The sequence below is a fragment of the Scyliorhinus canicula genome, chromosome 13, assembly GCF_902713615.1.
Source record: "Scyliorhinus canicula chromosome 13, sScyCan1.1, whole genome shotgun sequence".
In the NCBI taxonomy this organism is placed as follows: Eukaryota; Metazoa; Chordata; class Chondrichthyes; order Carcharhiniformes; family Scyliorhinidae; genus Scyliorhinus; species Scyliorhinus canicula.
The window spans coordinates 104,058,641-104,071,721 of record NC_052158.1 but is presented as its reverse complement, the minus strand read 5'-3'; the positions used below and the strand labels follow the sequence as shown (position 1 = coordinate 104,071,721).

Sequence of the window (13,081 nt, the reverse complement as noted above, 5' to 3'; positions counted from 1 at the left end):
TGGTTTTAAATTTACAGACCAACTATCTGACAGTGTTCACAAACAGTCAATGAATCATAAAATCATAGAGCACAGAAAGGCAATTCGACCCATTGCGTCTGCACCGATCAAAAACAACCATCTAACCATTCTAATCTCATTTTCCAGCGCTTTGCCCATAGCCTTGTATGCCCTGGGATCACAAGTGAACATCTAAATACTTCTTAAATGTTATGAGGGTCTCTGCCTCCACCACCCTTAGGGGCAGTGATTTCCAAACTCTGGATAAAAAAATTTTCGTCACATCCTCTCGAAAGTTCCTGCCTATTACCTTAAATCTATGCCCCCTAGTCATTGATCCCCTCCACCAAGGGGAAAAGTTTGTTCCTGCCTACTCTATCTATGCCCCTCATAATTTTATACATCTCAATCATGTCCCCCCTCAGTCTCCTATGCTCCAAGTGAAACAATCCAATCTCTCTTCATAACTAACACTCTCCAGCTCAGGCAACATCCTGGTAAATCTCCTCTGCATCCTTTCCAGTGCTATCACATCCCTCCTATAATGCAGATCCCAGAACTGCACACAATACACTAACTGTGGCCTAATCAATATTTTATACAGTTCCAGCCTAACCCTGCTCTTAAACTCTATGCCTCGGTTAATAAAGGCAAGTATATCATATGTCTTCTTAACCATTGCATCCACCTGCTCTGCTACCTTAAAGAGACTAGTGTACATGCACACCAAGATCCCTCAGATCCTTGGTGCCTCCCAAGGTCCTGCCATTTATCATGTATTCCCTTATCTTTTTTCTTTTTTGTCCTGCCAAGTGCATCACCTCACACTTATCCAGATTGAATTATATTTGCCACTGATCAGCCCATCTGACCAGCCTGTCTATATCCTCCTGTAATCAAAGGCTATCCTCCTCACTATTTACCACCCCACAATTTTCATATCATCCGCAAACTTGCTGATCAACCTCCTAACGTTCATATCCAAATCATTTATATAAACTACAAACAGCAAGGGCCCCAGCACTGACCCTGCGGGACCCTATTTGACACAGGCTTCCAGTCAGTAAAACACCCCTCGACCATCACACTCTGCTTTCTGCCACTTATGATTCAATTTGCCAAATTTCCTTGGATACCATGGGCACTTACCTTCACCAGAAGTCTGCCATCTGGGACCTTAACAAAAGCCTTGCTGAAGTCCAAGTAGACTATGTTAAATGCATTTTCCTCATTTAAACACCTGGTCACCTCTTCAAAAAACTCAATCAAGTTGGTCAGACATGACCTCCCCTGAAAAAAACCTTGCTGACTTTTCTTGATTAATCCCTGCCTCTCCAAATGCAGATGAATTCTGACTCTGAATTGCTTTCAATAGTTTCCCCACCACTGAGGTTAGACTGACTGGCCTGTAGTTTCCGGTTTATCCCTGCCTCTCTTCTTGAATAATGATACCACATTGGCTATCCTCCAGTCCACTAGCAACTCTCCTGTGGCCAGAGAGGAATTGAAAATTATTGCCAGCACCCACCCCCATTTTCTCCCTTGCCTCACTCAGCAGCCTGGGATACATTTCATCTGGCCCTGGAGATTTGTCTACTTTAAGCCTGCCAAACCACTCAGAACCTCCTCCCAGTCTATATTAACCTCTTTAATTTTATTACAGTCCTTCTCCCCGATTTGTATACCCACACAGTCCACGTCATGAGTAAACACTGACACGAAGTATTAATTTAGAACCGTACCTACACCCTCCGGCTCCACACACAAATTAGCACTGGGGTCCTTAATGGGCCCTACTCTTTCCCTAGTTATCCTTTTATCATTTAACATACTTGTGAAACAACTTAGGTGTTCCTTTATTTTGCCTGCCAGTGTCCTTTCTTGTCCCTCTCTTTTTTTTAAATAAATGTTTTTATTCTCCATTTTCACATTTTCCTTCAAAATTTACACCCCATCCACAGACAGTAAACGGTAACAAATACAAAATCAATCTCCTCAACAATAACAACGATGCCATCCTCCCACCACCCCAAACAACTGCCCACCTGTCAATATATGCATCCAATAAAACAAACCCTCCCACGGTGGAAACATAAAACAAAGGAGAAAAAGAAAAAAGGAGTCCGAGACCGCCCATGGTCACCATAGAGTCCATTCCCCCCCACCCCCCCCCCCCCCCCTCCACACACACTCAACACCGTCCAACCTCTGAAAGAGTGCCGTACATGATACCCAAGAGTTGTAAACCCCTCCCCACTGCTCCCGTCCACTGCCTCTTGTAAAACTCCTTCCCCCAACCTCGGTTCTTTCCCCCCCAACTTTCCACCCCGGCTAGACCACTCGGACCCTGTTCTGCCAGGCTCCGATGGCCTCAGCCCCTCCCCCCCCCCCCCACCTCACTCCTGTTCACTGGCCGGCTTAGACCGGCCAGCGTGGAGGCCCCCGCCCGGGTCCCTTTCACCCTTGGCCGGTCCTAGGAAAACCCAGAAATCCCCTTTTAGCACACAAACCCCGCATATCCACCTACACTCCAAAGAGCCCTCACTTCGAGTGAAAGTCCCATCACTTCCCTTGTCCAAATATATACAACATTGGCTCCTTTCGCCCATACACCCGCATGCAGTGAAACAAACAAACAAAAAAAAAAGAAAATACAGTCATGAGGTTACATCAGCACATGGCCATTTCTCAATTTCTCAGTTCTGCCACAGTCCTTCTGCCTTTGCAAACTCCTCCGCTGCCTCCGCCGTTCCAAAATAAAAGTCTTGAGTTTGTAAGTCACCCTGAGCTTCGCTGGATATACAATGCCGCACTGCACCGTGCTAATGTACAGTGCCCTGTTCACCCGGTTGAAAGCAGCCCGCCTCCTCGCCAGCTCCACCGTAAAGTCCTGGTATACACATATACCAGCTCCAGCCTACTGCACCACCCGCTTCTGCTTGGCCCAGCACAGGACCTTCTCCTTCACACTGTACCTACGGAAGCACAGAGTCACTACCCTTGGCGGCTCACTCGCCTTTGGTACAGGCCTCCACGACCAATGAGCCCGATCCAGTTCATATCGGAAGGGATCCTCCCCCTCCCCCAATAGTTTTGCCAGCATCGCAGCAAAATACTCGGCGGTCTCGGCCCTTCAACTCCTTCGAGCAGCCCCACTATCCTCAAATTCTGTCGCCTGGACCTGTTTTCCAGGCCTTCCATTTTTCCTCGCAGATCCTATTTAATCTCCAGCACCTTCCGCATCTCCTTCCCCATCGACGTAAGTTGATCACCTTGCTGCAATAATGTCTCCTCCAGTTCCTTCAGCGCCTCCCCTTGCTCCCGCACCTCCGCCACTGCGCTAGCCAACGCCGTCGTCACCGGGGAAATCGCCTCCTCCACCAGCACACTCAAAACCTCCCTCATCTCCTTCCTCATTGTCTCCATGTATTTTGTAAACTGCCTTTCGAATTCCGCAGCCATTACCTTAGTTATTTCTTCAGCCGTAAGCAATGCGGCCTCCCCTGGTGCTCCAGCCTCCATTTTCCTTGGTGACTCCGCGGTGACCTTTCTACTCCCCGACGAACTTTCAGCTGTTTTCACAGCCGTTTTCTTACTGGACCTCGACATATCCCTTCCCTGTGCTTTCTCCTGGCCTTCGCTGCCCCTAGGACCGGGCGTCAATCCCCGACAATGCCGTTCCCGAACGGGAGCCCTCCAACGCGCGGCTGCCTCCCACCTCCCGTCTCCGGAAGTCAGCCGTCACCGCTTCTTCAATGGCCTTGGTGAGATCTTTTCACAGTTGTTCCCTCTGCTGCTAGAATTCAGCTTTCATAAAGGCCCTCAAGTCAGCTTGAGGCCTTTAAGCTCGCCCTTCCCCCGCCTGCATGCTGGAAGAGGCTTTTGTCTTTGCTGCAGGTTCAGCCAAATCTTTCACTGTTTCTGCGGGTCTGGTAACCAAGAAACATACCATTCCTGGGGGAAAGTACTCCTCTAACATTCACCTACGCCTTTTCATCAAAATTCCACCCCGTATTGATTAAAAAAGAGCTCTTTTCTGTAACCCTGGGCAGGAGTTGCCTTGTGTGTGACCACTTACTCCATGGTGCACACCGGAAGCCCCTACCGCTCCCTCTCTTGCAGGTGCTTCAATGTACTGGCTTCAAAAGTTCTCCTGGATGCATTTTAAGATTTTGGTTTCCTCCAAACATTTCACACTTTGGCTTCCCCAATTAATACTGGGGAAGTTGAAATCCCCCCACTATCACTACCCTATTACGTTTACACTTCTCTGAAATTTGCCCACATATCTGCTCTTCTATTTCTCTTGGATTGTTTGGAAGCCTACAGAACACTCTCACCAATGTGATTGCTCATTTTTGCAATGTCTCATCTTTTTGGTTGTACATCTTCTAATTTGAGGTTCCCAGTAGTCAATGTTTCTGCTCTGAAAATCAGCAATCCATACGGGTTCTACTAAAAGTTATTTTTTTAAAATTCCACAGGGCTGGTCAGAATATCTTACTGCAATGCTAGTCTCCTTCAAAAGCAAGTCATGCCCAATCTTCTTTTACTATTCTTTATCCCATGCCGACCCACACAAGAAGGTTGAGTGCCAGATTCCATTCCTCAATGGTTGCCATTTCCTTAGTACATAACCCGAGGGCATTTACATCCAGTTATCCAAGTGGGATGCTGGGTGCATCTGACCAATGGAATGAATAAAGAACAAGACAGGGGCATGACAATATCTCATGACTGACAGCTGAATTATCCAATCAATAATCTTTATTGTCACAAGTAGGCGTACATTAACACTGCAATGAAGTTACTGTGAAAAGCCCCTAGTCGCCACATTCCAGTGCCTGTTCAGGTGCATGGAGGGAGAATTCAGAATGTCCAAATTACCTAACTTTCGGGCATTGTGGGAGGAAATCAGAGCACCCGGAGGAAACCCACGTAGTCACAAGGAGAACGTGCAGACTCCGCACAGACAATGGCCCAATCCGGGAATCAAACCTGGGACCCTGACACTGTTAAGCAACAGTGCTAACCACTGTGTTACCATGTTGTCCTCCCGGGAGAAAGAAAGAACGTGTGATTCTTGAGTACATAGAGTACATAACAACTATCTTTTTTACTTTATTCCAATTTCATTTTTTTCCCCTGAATTTTCCCCAATTCTTAACATTGGTCCTGGAAGAGGTGGTGTGAAGTGCTTAACAAGGCAAATCTGTGAAAGACATGCTCACTGAATTTATCACTTCAATTCATTCACAGATCCACTGAGGTGTCGATGATGAGAGGCTGAAGGCAACCTTGCCTTGGTAATCCCTCTTGACCAGATGAGGAAAAGGAGGGCCCATTGCAGATTGGCAAAGGGCCACGGGGAGTGAGGGCCTATGCTCTGCAAGAGGCAGCATTGCCTCAAGAAGATCAAGATGCTGGCGAACATGGAACATTGCAATGGCAAGCATTGGCCCGGCCACGGTTGTATAGCAGGTGGTGGTTTTATTTATAAATGACTGAAAAGCAATACTGGAGGAGCCTGCATATGTCCCTGGATGTGGAAGCTCACATCGGTTAATATCTCCAGTACAAGCTGCAACCGATTAATACAGAGCTCTTGGCCTGGACTGAGTGAATGGCTGTTCAAGTACCAGGATGTTTGGCATCATGAGGTAATGCAGGGTGGGTGACTTTCTGCCCGCCCCATCGTGTGATTTACCGTGGTCCACGTGGATGCATTATTAATGAGCTGAACAGTTGATCACGTGTGTTCAGCTGTCACGCCACCAAGCGGGGATCACGGCAACCTTCCTGTCCACTGTTGGACTTATCCAGAGTGGAAAACTCCATCCAACATCCTTCCTCTTTAGAAAAATGATATTTTATGAGAGAATACTTCGACTGCACTGGATAATTCGATGCCTAACCTCCATTATGGAGCTCTGATTAGCATGGGTGCGACTTATGTTGTTTTATCAACAGATTATGACCAATATACCAGTAGCAACAACAGCACCAGCTAGAGCATAGGGTTGCCACGGATAGGAAGAGCAGCAGCCTGTAGATCCACAGGAGAGTGGGGATGAGCAGAGAGGTGCAGACTGTAGTAGGCCATATTTGCAACACAAGGTCTGCAGGGAGGGGGCTTCTATGACCTCTGACAGCACACGTGACACAGAAGGTTCAGGCATCATATGGTGACAGACATTGGTAGCCTGCTGCTGGGTTGACCCGATGGTCATAGTTTACAAATAGCTGCCTTTGGATCTGTCTAGGGATCTACTGAGGACATTTCCCGGATCCTGCAGTGGCCTACAAATGCATACATCAGGTGACGGATTGCTTGACTGCCAGTCAAGAGTATGGGGTTGGATTTGCAAAGTTGGTTGGCTTCCCACAGATGGACGGTGACATTGACTGAAGGCATGCGGCAACTAAAGTACCCTCATATCACCAAAGAACACGCATCAACTGCATGGGCTTCCACTCCAGAAATAGATGTTGCAAGGATCCTTCCTGATGATTCCTTTATTTCCCATTTCTTTTACTTTGCTTTTTTTTTTGGTTATGAATTTAGAGTACCCAATTATTTTTTTCCAATTAAGGGGCAATTTAGTATGGCCAATCCACCTAACCTGCACATCTTTGGGTTGTGGGAGTGAAACCCACGCAGACACGGGGAGAATTATGCAAACTCCACACAGACAGTGACCCGGGGCCAGGATTGAACCCGGGTCCTCAGCGCCATAGGCAGCAGTGCTAAACACTGTGCCACCTTGCCACTTTTATCCTGTTATCATTTTTGACCCATAGATATTTCATGGACAGTTCAAGTCTAACCGAGGAAGGGGGGGGGGGGGGGGGGGGGAGACTCAAAAGTTGCGAAATAATACACTGTGCTACGAAGATTTAATATTTATCAGAACTCAGACTTTCTGGCACCTGAGTGATTGGATGGATTTGGTTTAATTGGTTGGCTGGTGGCCAATGGATTGGTCAAAGGCGGTGGTTTGCCCGGCAACAGATAGTGATTGCTTCAGTCAGTCGGAGGTTTTCAGAGGACCCGGGGAGGAAACAAAACTCTCTAGGACACAGAGAAGAAGCTCTCTCTCTCTCTGTCTTTCTCCAAAAAAAGGTTTCTTCCCTTCTGCTTCTGATTCTGCAGAGAAGTGTTGAGATCCTGATGAATCTACAGTGAAAACCAAACAGACAAAGCAAGAATACCCAACTGACGACTTGGTCTTGGAAGTCGCCCATTTGAAACAAAGACTTTCATCCCTTTACTCTTTATATTAGAGGCAAGGAATTCCTACTTCAAATATTATATCTGTGGGGAACCCAACCAATGAGCTCCAGGAGTGATAGAATGAAAGCCATATGACCACCAGCGGTGTCACTGAGCAAATCATTGGCATACTGAAGATGCATATCAGATGCCTAGATGGAGATGGAAGCACGCTTGTGTATGTTCACTGTTGCTGGGTCAAAAACCTGGAACTCTAGAATTCTTACTGTGCAGGAGGAGGCCATTCTGCCCATTGAGTCTGCACCGACCCTCTGAAAGAGCACCCTACTTGGGCCCAGTCACTCACCTTATCCCCCTAACCCCATCTAACCTGCATGTCCCTGGACACTAAGGGGCAATTTAGGATGGCCAATCCACTTAACCTGCACTTCTTTGGACTGTGGGATAAAACAGGAGCACCTGGAGGAGACCCATGCAGAAACAGGCAGAAAGTGCAAATTCCACAGTCACCCAAGGTCAGAATCCAACCCGCAGTGCTGTGAGGGAGCAGTGCTAATCACTGTGCCACCCCTCGTGGCATAGCTTTCAATATTTTTTTTGATGGGTTAGTACCTCTAGGGCCGACTGTGGCCAGGAGTGCATTTTGCGTCCAACGGGTGAAAAGTTTGGGTCCTAGTGTGACAAACAGTATTGATGAGCTGAGGGCATCAATGTGTCAGATGCTCAAAATTAAGGTCATTGGTAACTCATGGTTTGTGCACAAGTTAACCTTTTTAAATGAAGTATGAAGTGGTTGCATCTGTAACATAAGCGGACAATTCTGTATATTGCATGTATAAAGAATTCTGGATATAGTGATTGGTTTGACAGAGTGAAAATTACTACATCTGATTTGACATTATATTTCTGCTCCTTTTTGAAGGTCTATGCATGTGTTTGCTCACATGAATCATGCAAAGAAATCCGTTATTAAAACCTGAAGTCTTTCCACTCATCTTTAAAAATTGGATGCAGGGCCCAATAACTACTGTAAATTGTGTTCTCAACTCATTAGCGATGAAAAAGAAATGATTGTCCTTTTGATACTCAATGTAATCAAACTTGATGAGCGATACCCTCTTCGAAAAAATGGCTTCAATTTCAAGGGGAAAAAACAGTTTAGTGACCCTCAGTTTCATTATCACTGCCACAAGGGCCAAGGTTTTAAAGCTCCATTATCACTGTTCTGTTATGCATCCCACCGCTGATCTCTTTCATTGGCTTCATTTATTTGTTTCTCAGGCACTGATGATTTTAGCAATGAGAGTTGGGGGCCAGCAGGTTAGGCAGTTGCAGAGAATGAAAGGCTCCTGTGAACTCTTCGTATTTTTTGGACTACAGTAGGATTGAAGGCCAGAAAACAAAAGGTTAATGCGAAAAGGTTGTTTTGCAAGGAGAGGTTATTCTCCCACTCTGGTGACCTGACAGATGAGAGCTCGGTATGCTTACCTAGCCATGTCAACATGTTACCATAACAGTAGGCTCTTTTTAAAAATCTTTATGTGTCACAAGTAGGCATACATTAACACTGCAATTAAGTTACTGTGAAAAGCCCCTAGTCGCCACATTCCGGCGCCTATTCGGGTACACAGAGGGAGAATTCAGATTGTCCAAATCACCTAACAGCACATCTTTCGGGACTTGTGGGAGGAAACTGGAGCACCCGGAGGAAACCCACGCAGACAAAGGGAGAACGTGCAGATCTGCACACAGACAGTGACCCAAGCTAGGAATCAAACTTGGGACCCTGGAGCTGTGAAGCAACAGTGCTATCCACTGTGCTTCCGTGTTTTGCACATGCACTGCATGTTTTGTTTTATTGTCCATCTCTCATTGTCAAAGAATCCAAGAAGAAAACAAGGTAAAAGAAAAGTACAAAGCGAACTATAAACAGATGGGAGGAGAGACTATCAATAATAATGCCAACTCCTTTTCTTCATCATATTATTTCGGGCAGGTACATTGTAAACCTCAATTCCTCCGCTCCTTCTTCTAACCTCACAGTCCAAGTTTCTCTCTTTCACGCACTTCTCTTCCGCCATGCCCACAGGATCAGAGTTATCCTGCCACTCATCTAGCAGCATGCCAACACCATAATGTTGAGCACAGCCACTATGGCTTGGTTCTATGTTGCTCACCTGGGGCTTGAACAGCTGCTACTGACAACAATACTGGCTTCCCACTCACACATGAAAAGAGCAGCAAATAGTTCCAGTGTGAAACCTGCACCATCACAGCAACAATTCCTAAAAAGCTTGTAATATATAATTCATTTATTTCCTTAGCTATTGACATAGAATGTTTAGGTTAAATATCCACTAAGCTTGTTTCATCATAAACCAGTAATTAAATTAGCACAAAATATTATCATTGCCATTACAAGATTTTTTTTTGGCATTGCCGAGTATCTAGAACAATTTAACCAAATAACTTGTGACTTCGTAAAATTACTAAATTGTCTTCCAGTTTGAACTTTCATACCAAATGTCTTAACACAAACATTTAAGTTGTTGAAAAATAGGCAACACATCTGCAAAGAAAATTAATTTGAAATAAATGCCTTTTATTCATATTGCATGCAAATAAAATATAAACACATTTTCCATTTGACAGTTCAATGAAGACTGTGGGGGAGTGATTTTCCTCGTGCCCCCGCGCCGTGTTTCTTGGTGGTGGGATGCAGCTCGCTGTTGGCTGTCAATTGGATTTCCACCTCCCCATCACCAGAAGATCCCACTAGCGAGAAGTCAGAAAATCACCCCCTCGCCCAAACTTTCAAAATAAATTTCTACAAGCTCAAACCAACTTGAAAACGAATGCACAGAATAGGGAGTAAGCAATTCCATAGGTTGAATTTGGTTCCGATCGACTGAAGACTCTGCAGTCCTGGGTGCCAAATTTGCTGATGACACAAAGATAGGTAGGAAAGTAAATTGTGAGGACGTAAAATATCTAAATCCCATTGTAGATTACTTAGTGAGTGGGGAAAAAAATTGACAAATGGAGTATAATGTGGGAAAATATGAACTCATCCACTTTGGCAGGAAGAACAAAAAAGCAGTGTATTATTTGAATGGAGAACAATTACAAAACGTGGTGGTATTGAGGGATCTGGGTGTCCTGGTAAAGGAATCACAAAAATTACATGCAGGTACAGTACATGATTGGGAAGGCAAATGGAATGTTGGTGTTTATTGCAAGTGGAATTTAATATAAAAGTAGGGACGTTTTGCTGCAATTGCATAAGGCTCTGGAGACCATGTACAGTTATGCTTTCCTTGCTTGAGAAAGGCAATAATAGCTTTAGAAGCAATTCAAAGAAGATTCACTCAATTGATGCCTCGGATGAAAAAGTTATCTTCTATGGAAAGATTGGACAAGCTGGGCCTAAGTCCATTGGAGTTAAGAAGAATATGATTTGATCTTAATGAAACATACAACATCCTGAGGGGAAGTTACAACATGGATTCTGAGAGGATCTTTCCCCTTCTGGGAGAGACAAGACCTAAGAGACATAGAGGGCGCGATTCTCCCAAAACGGGAGAAATCGTAAAGCTGGCGGAAAACCCGGGCGGGTTTTACGGCAGCGCGCCCCTTCCCGACCGGGGACCGATTCTGGTCCCCAGTCGGGGCTAGCAGCCCGACGCCGTAGGCTCCGGCAAGACGGGCTTAACGAAAATCGTTAAGCCCGCTTGCCGGAGTTAGCGCCGGCTGACGCGTCATATGACGTCAGCCGCGCATGCGCAGTTTGGAAGACTCCAACCCGCGCATGCGCGGGTGACATCATCGCGTTTTTGCGTGAAACCCGCGCATGCGCGGGCCGGGTTGCCCCTCAGCCGCCCCGCGAATGGATACTGCGGGGCGGCGGAAGGACAAGTAGTGCGCGGGCATCGGGCCCGCTGCCCGCTATCGGTGCCCACCGATCGCGGGCCCATGGCACCCTTGGCACGGCCGTGGTACGGCCGTGCCAATCGGTGCCATGGTTATTAATAGCGAGTTAGTCACGCCGTTTTTACGAACGGCAAGACCAGGTGTGTTTGCCGTTCGTAAAAACGGTGCAAAGGGCTGGGACTTCGGCCCATCTAACAGCTGAGAATCGCTGCCGGCCGTAAAAAAACGGCGGCAGCGATTCAGGTCGGGACTTCGGCGGGGGGGGGGGGGGGAGAATAGCGGGAGGGCGGCAAAAATGTCGGGAAGGCCCTCCCGCTATTCTCCCACCCGTCGTGGGGGGCGGAGAATTTCGCCCAGAGTCTCCCATTTAAACGGAGAAGAGGAGAATGGTTTCCCTTTGGGGGTCATTGGTGTGTGGAATTCTCTTTCCCTTACAGCAATTGAGGCTGGATCATTGAATATGTGGAGTTAGACAGATTCTGGATTGACAATGAAGTCAAAGGGTATAGGGAATGGGAAGTAAAGTTGAGGCCACAATCAGACCAACCATGATCTTATCAAATGGGGGAGGCAGCTCGAGGGGCTGAATGGCCTACTCCTGCTCCAAATTTGTATGTTGGCAAGGACTCCCATTAAAAAAAAACATACATTTGGAGCTTTGCAAGAGAATTGTCACATTTTCAAACAATAAAAGGTACCAGTTATTTAAAAACATTTTAGGTTATGGAGCTTTTAAACAACGATTCATGTATGAACTAAAATTGTTCGCAAAACAAATGGATTAATAACTCCAATCCATAGGATTATCCAAAACCTCTTTTCCTTCCTCCCTCATTTGAAGTCAAACCATGGTAGTAGGGCAAAAGGGCACAACAAGAAAGAATACAAGGTTATATACAGTTTGACAAATATTACCTGCAGTAGACTGACATTCAGGCCTTTGTGTGTAGCTCGCAGGAGTGCAGAGACTGTATAGCTATCTGGATCCTCTTTATCCTGGATCTGAGACTCTTTCAGCAAGAAATCCAGTTTCTTTCTGATAAAACATTCCACTTGATGATAGTTTGTGCTATTACCCTGTGTGGGTCACATGTAAAGATAGTATTACGTCTTATCAATAGTGTTGTTAAACAATTGCTGAAACATATTAAATCAGAAATTCCAGAAGCAATGTTTTGTTCTGCCCAAACATATGCGCAGGCAGTAAAATCAGCTGGGAGGCTGATCTGTTCATGTCTTGCTTTCTTTCTGCAGTCTTTCAATTTCACTTGCTCTTCTGAGCAAGTAGAAGCACCCAGCAGAAACCCATATTCCTTTAACATGCAGATTGGGCACCAATCATGTCATCAGGGTTTGGTAGCTATTTTAAACTGACAGTCTTAGTGGGGACGTTTTGGAACAAGCGATAGAAAAAATAAAATGCACATTCAAGATCATTCTATCTGAAGGTTATGACATTACAAAATCCATTGACTTTAAAGTTATTAAATACAACTGGTGATAATTACACCAAACATTTTAAATGCCATGGCTTACAAGTAATGTTAATAGACAGATACACCTCTCAACCGTTATCATTCAACAGATTACACAAATCTGTCTATCGCTCAGATTGGACAAAGTTAAATTACAGAGGGCAATTTAAAACAAAAAGTCATCCTAAAAACAGTGTTGCAAGCAGATTATATAAAGCACATGAATACGTATTATTGATTTTATATAATTTTTGCAGATGAAACGTCAAAAAAAGCCATCATGTTTAAGTTTTATTGATAAGTTAAATTCAGAATTTAGTTTGAAAATGCTCAGTTGGAGAAGGAAAAATTGAAATGGCATGGGGAAGGGAATGAATGAGGTTGAGAGTCAAGCACAGGTACAATGGACTTTATATCCTCCACTTTGTGCTGTAGTTAGAAT

The 13,081-nt window shown here is 45.4% G+C and overlaps 1 protein-coding gene across 5 annotated transcripts in view; it reads right to left on the bottom strand.

The window, feature by feature from the left end:
• plch1 (phospholipase C, eta 1) overlaps window positions 1-13,081 on the bottom strand; it is a 200,473-nt gene that overhangs the window by 40,716 nt on the left and 146,676 nt on the right. For all 5 annotated transcript variants that reach the window (XM_038815875.1, XM_038815877.1, XM_038815878.1 and 2 more), the window contains one exon: window positions 12,080-12,241. In XM_038815875.1, coding sequence (XP_038671803.1) covers window positions 12,080-12,241 — 162 coding nt within the window. The remainder of the gene's footprint in view (window positions 1-12,079; window positions 12,242-13,081) is intronic.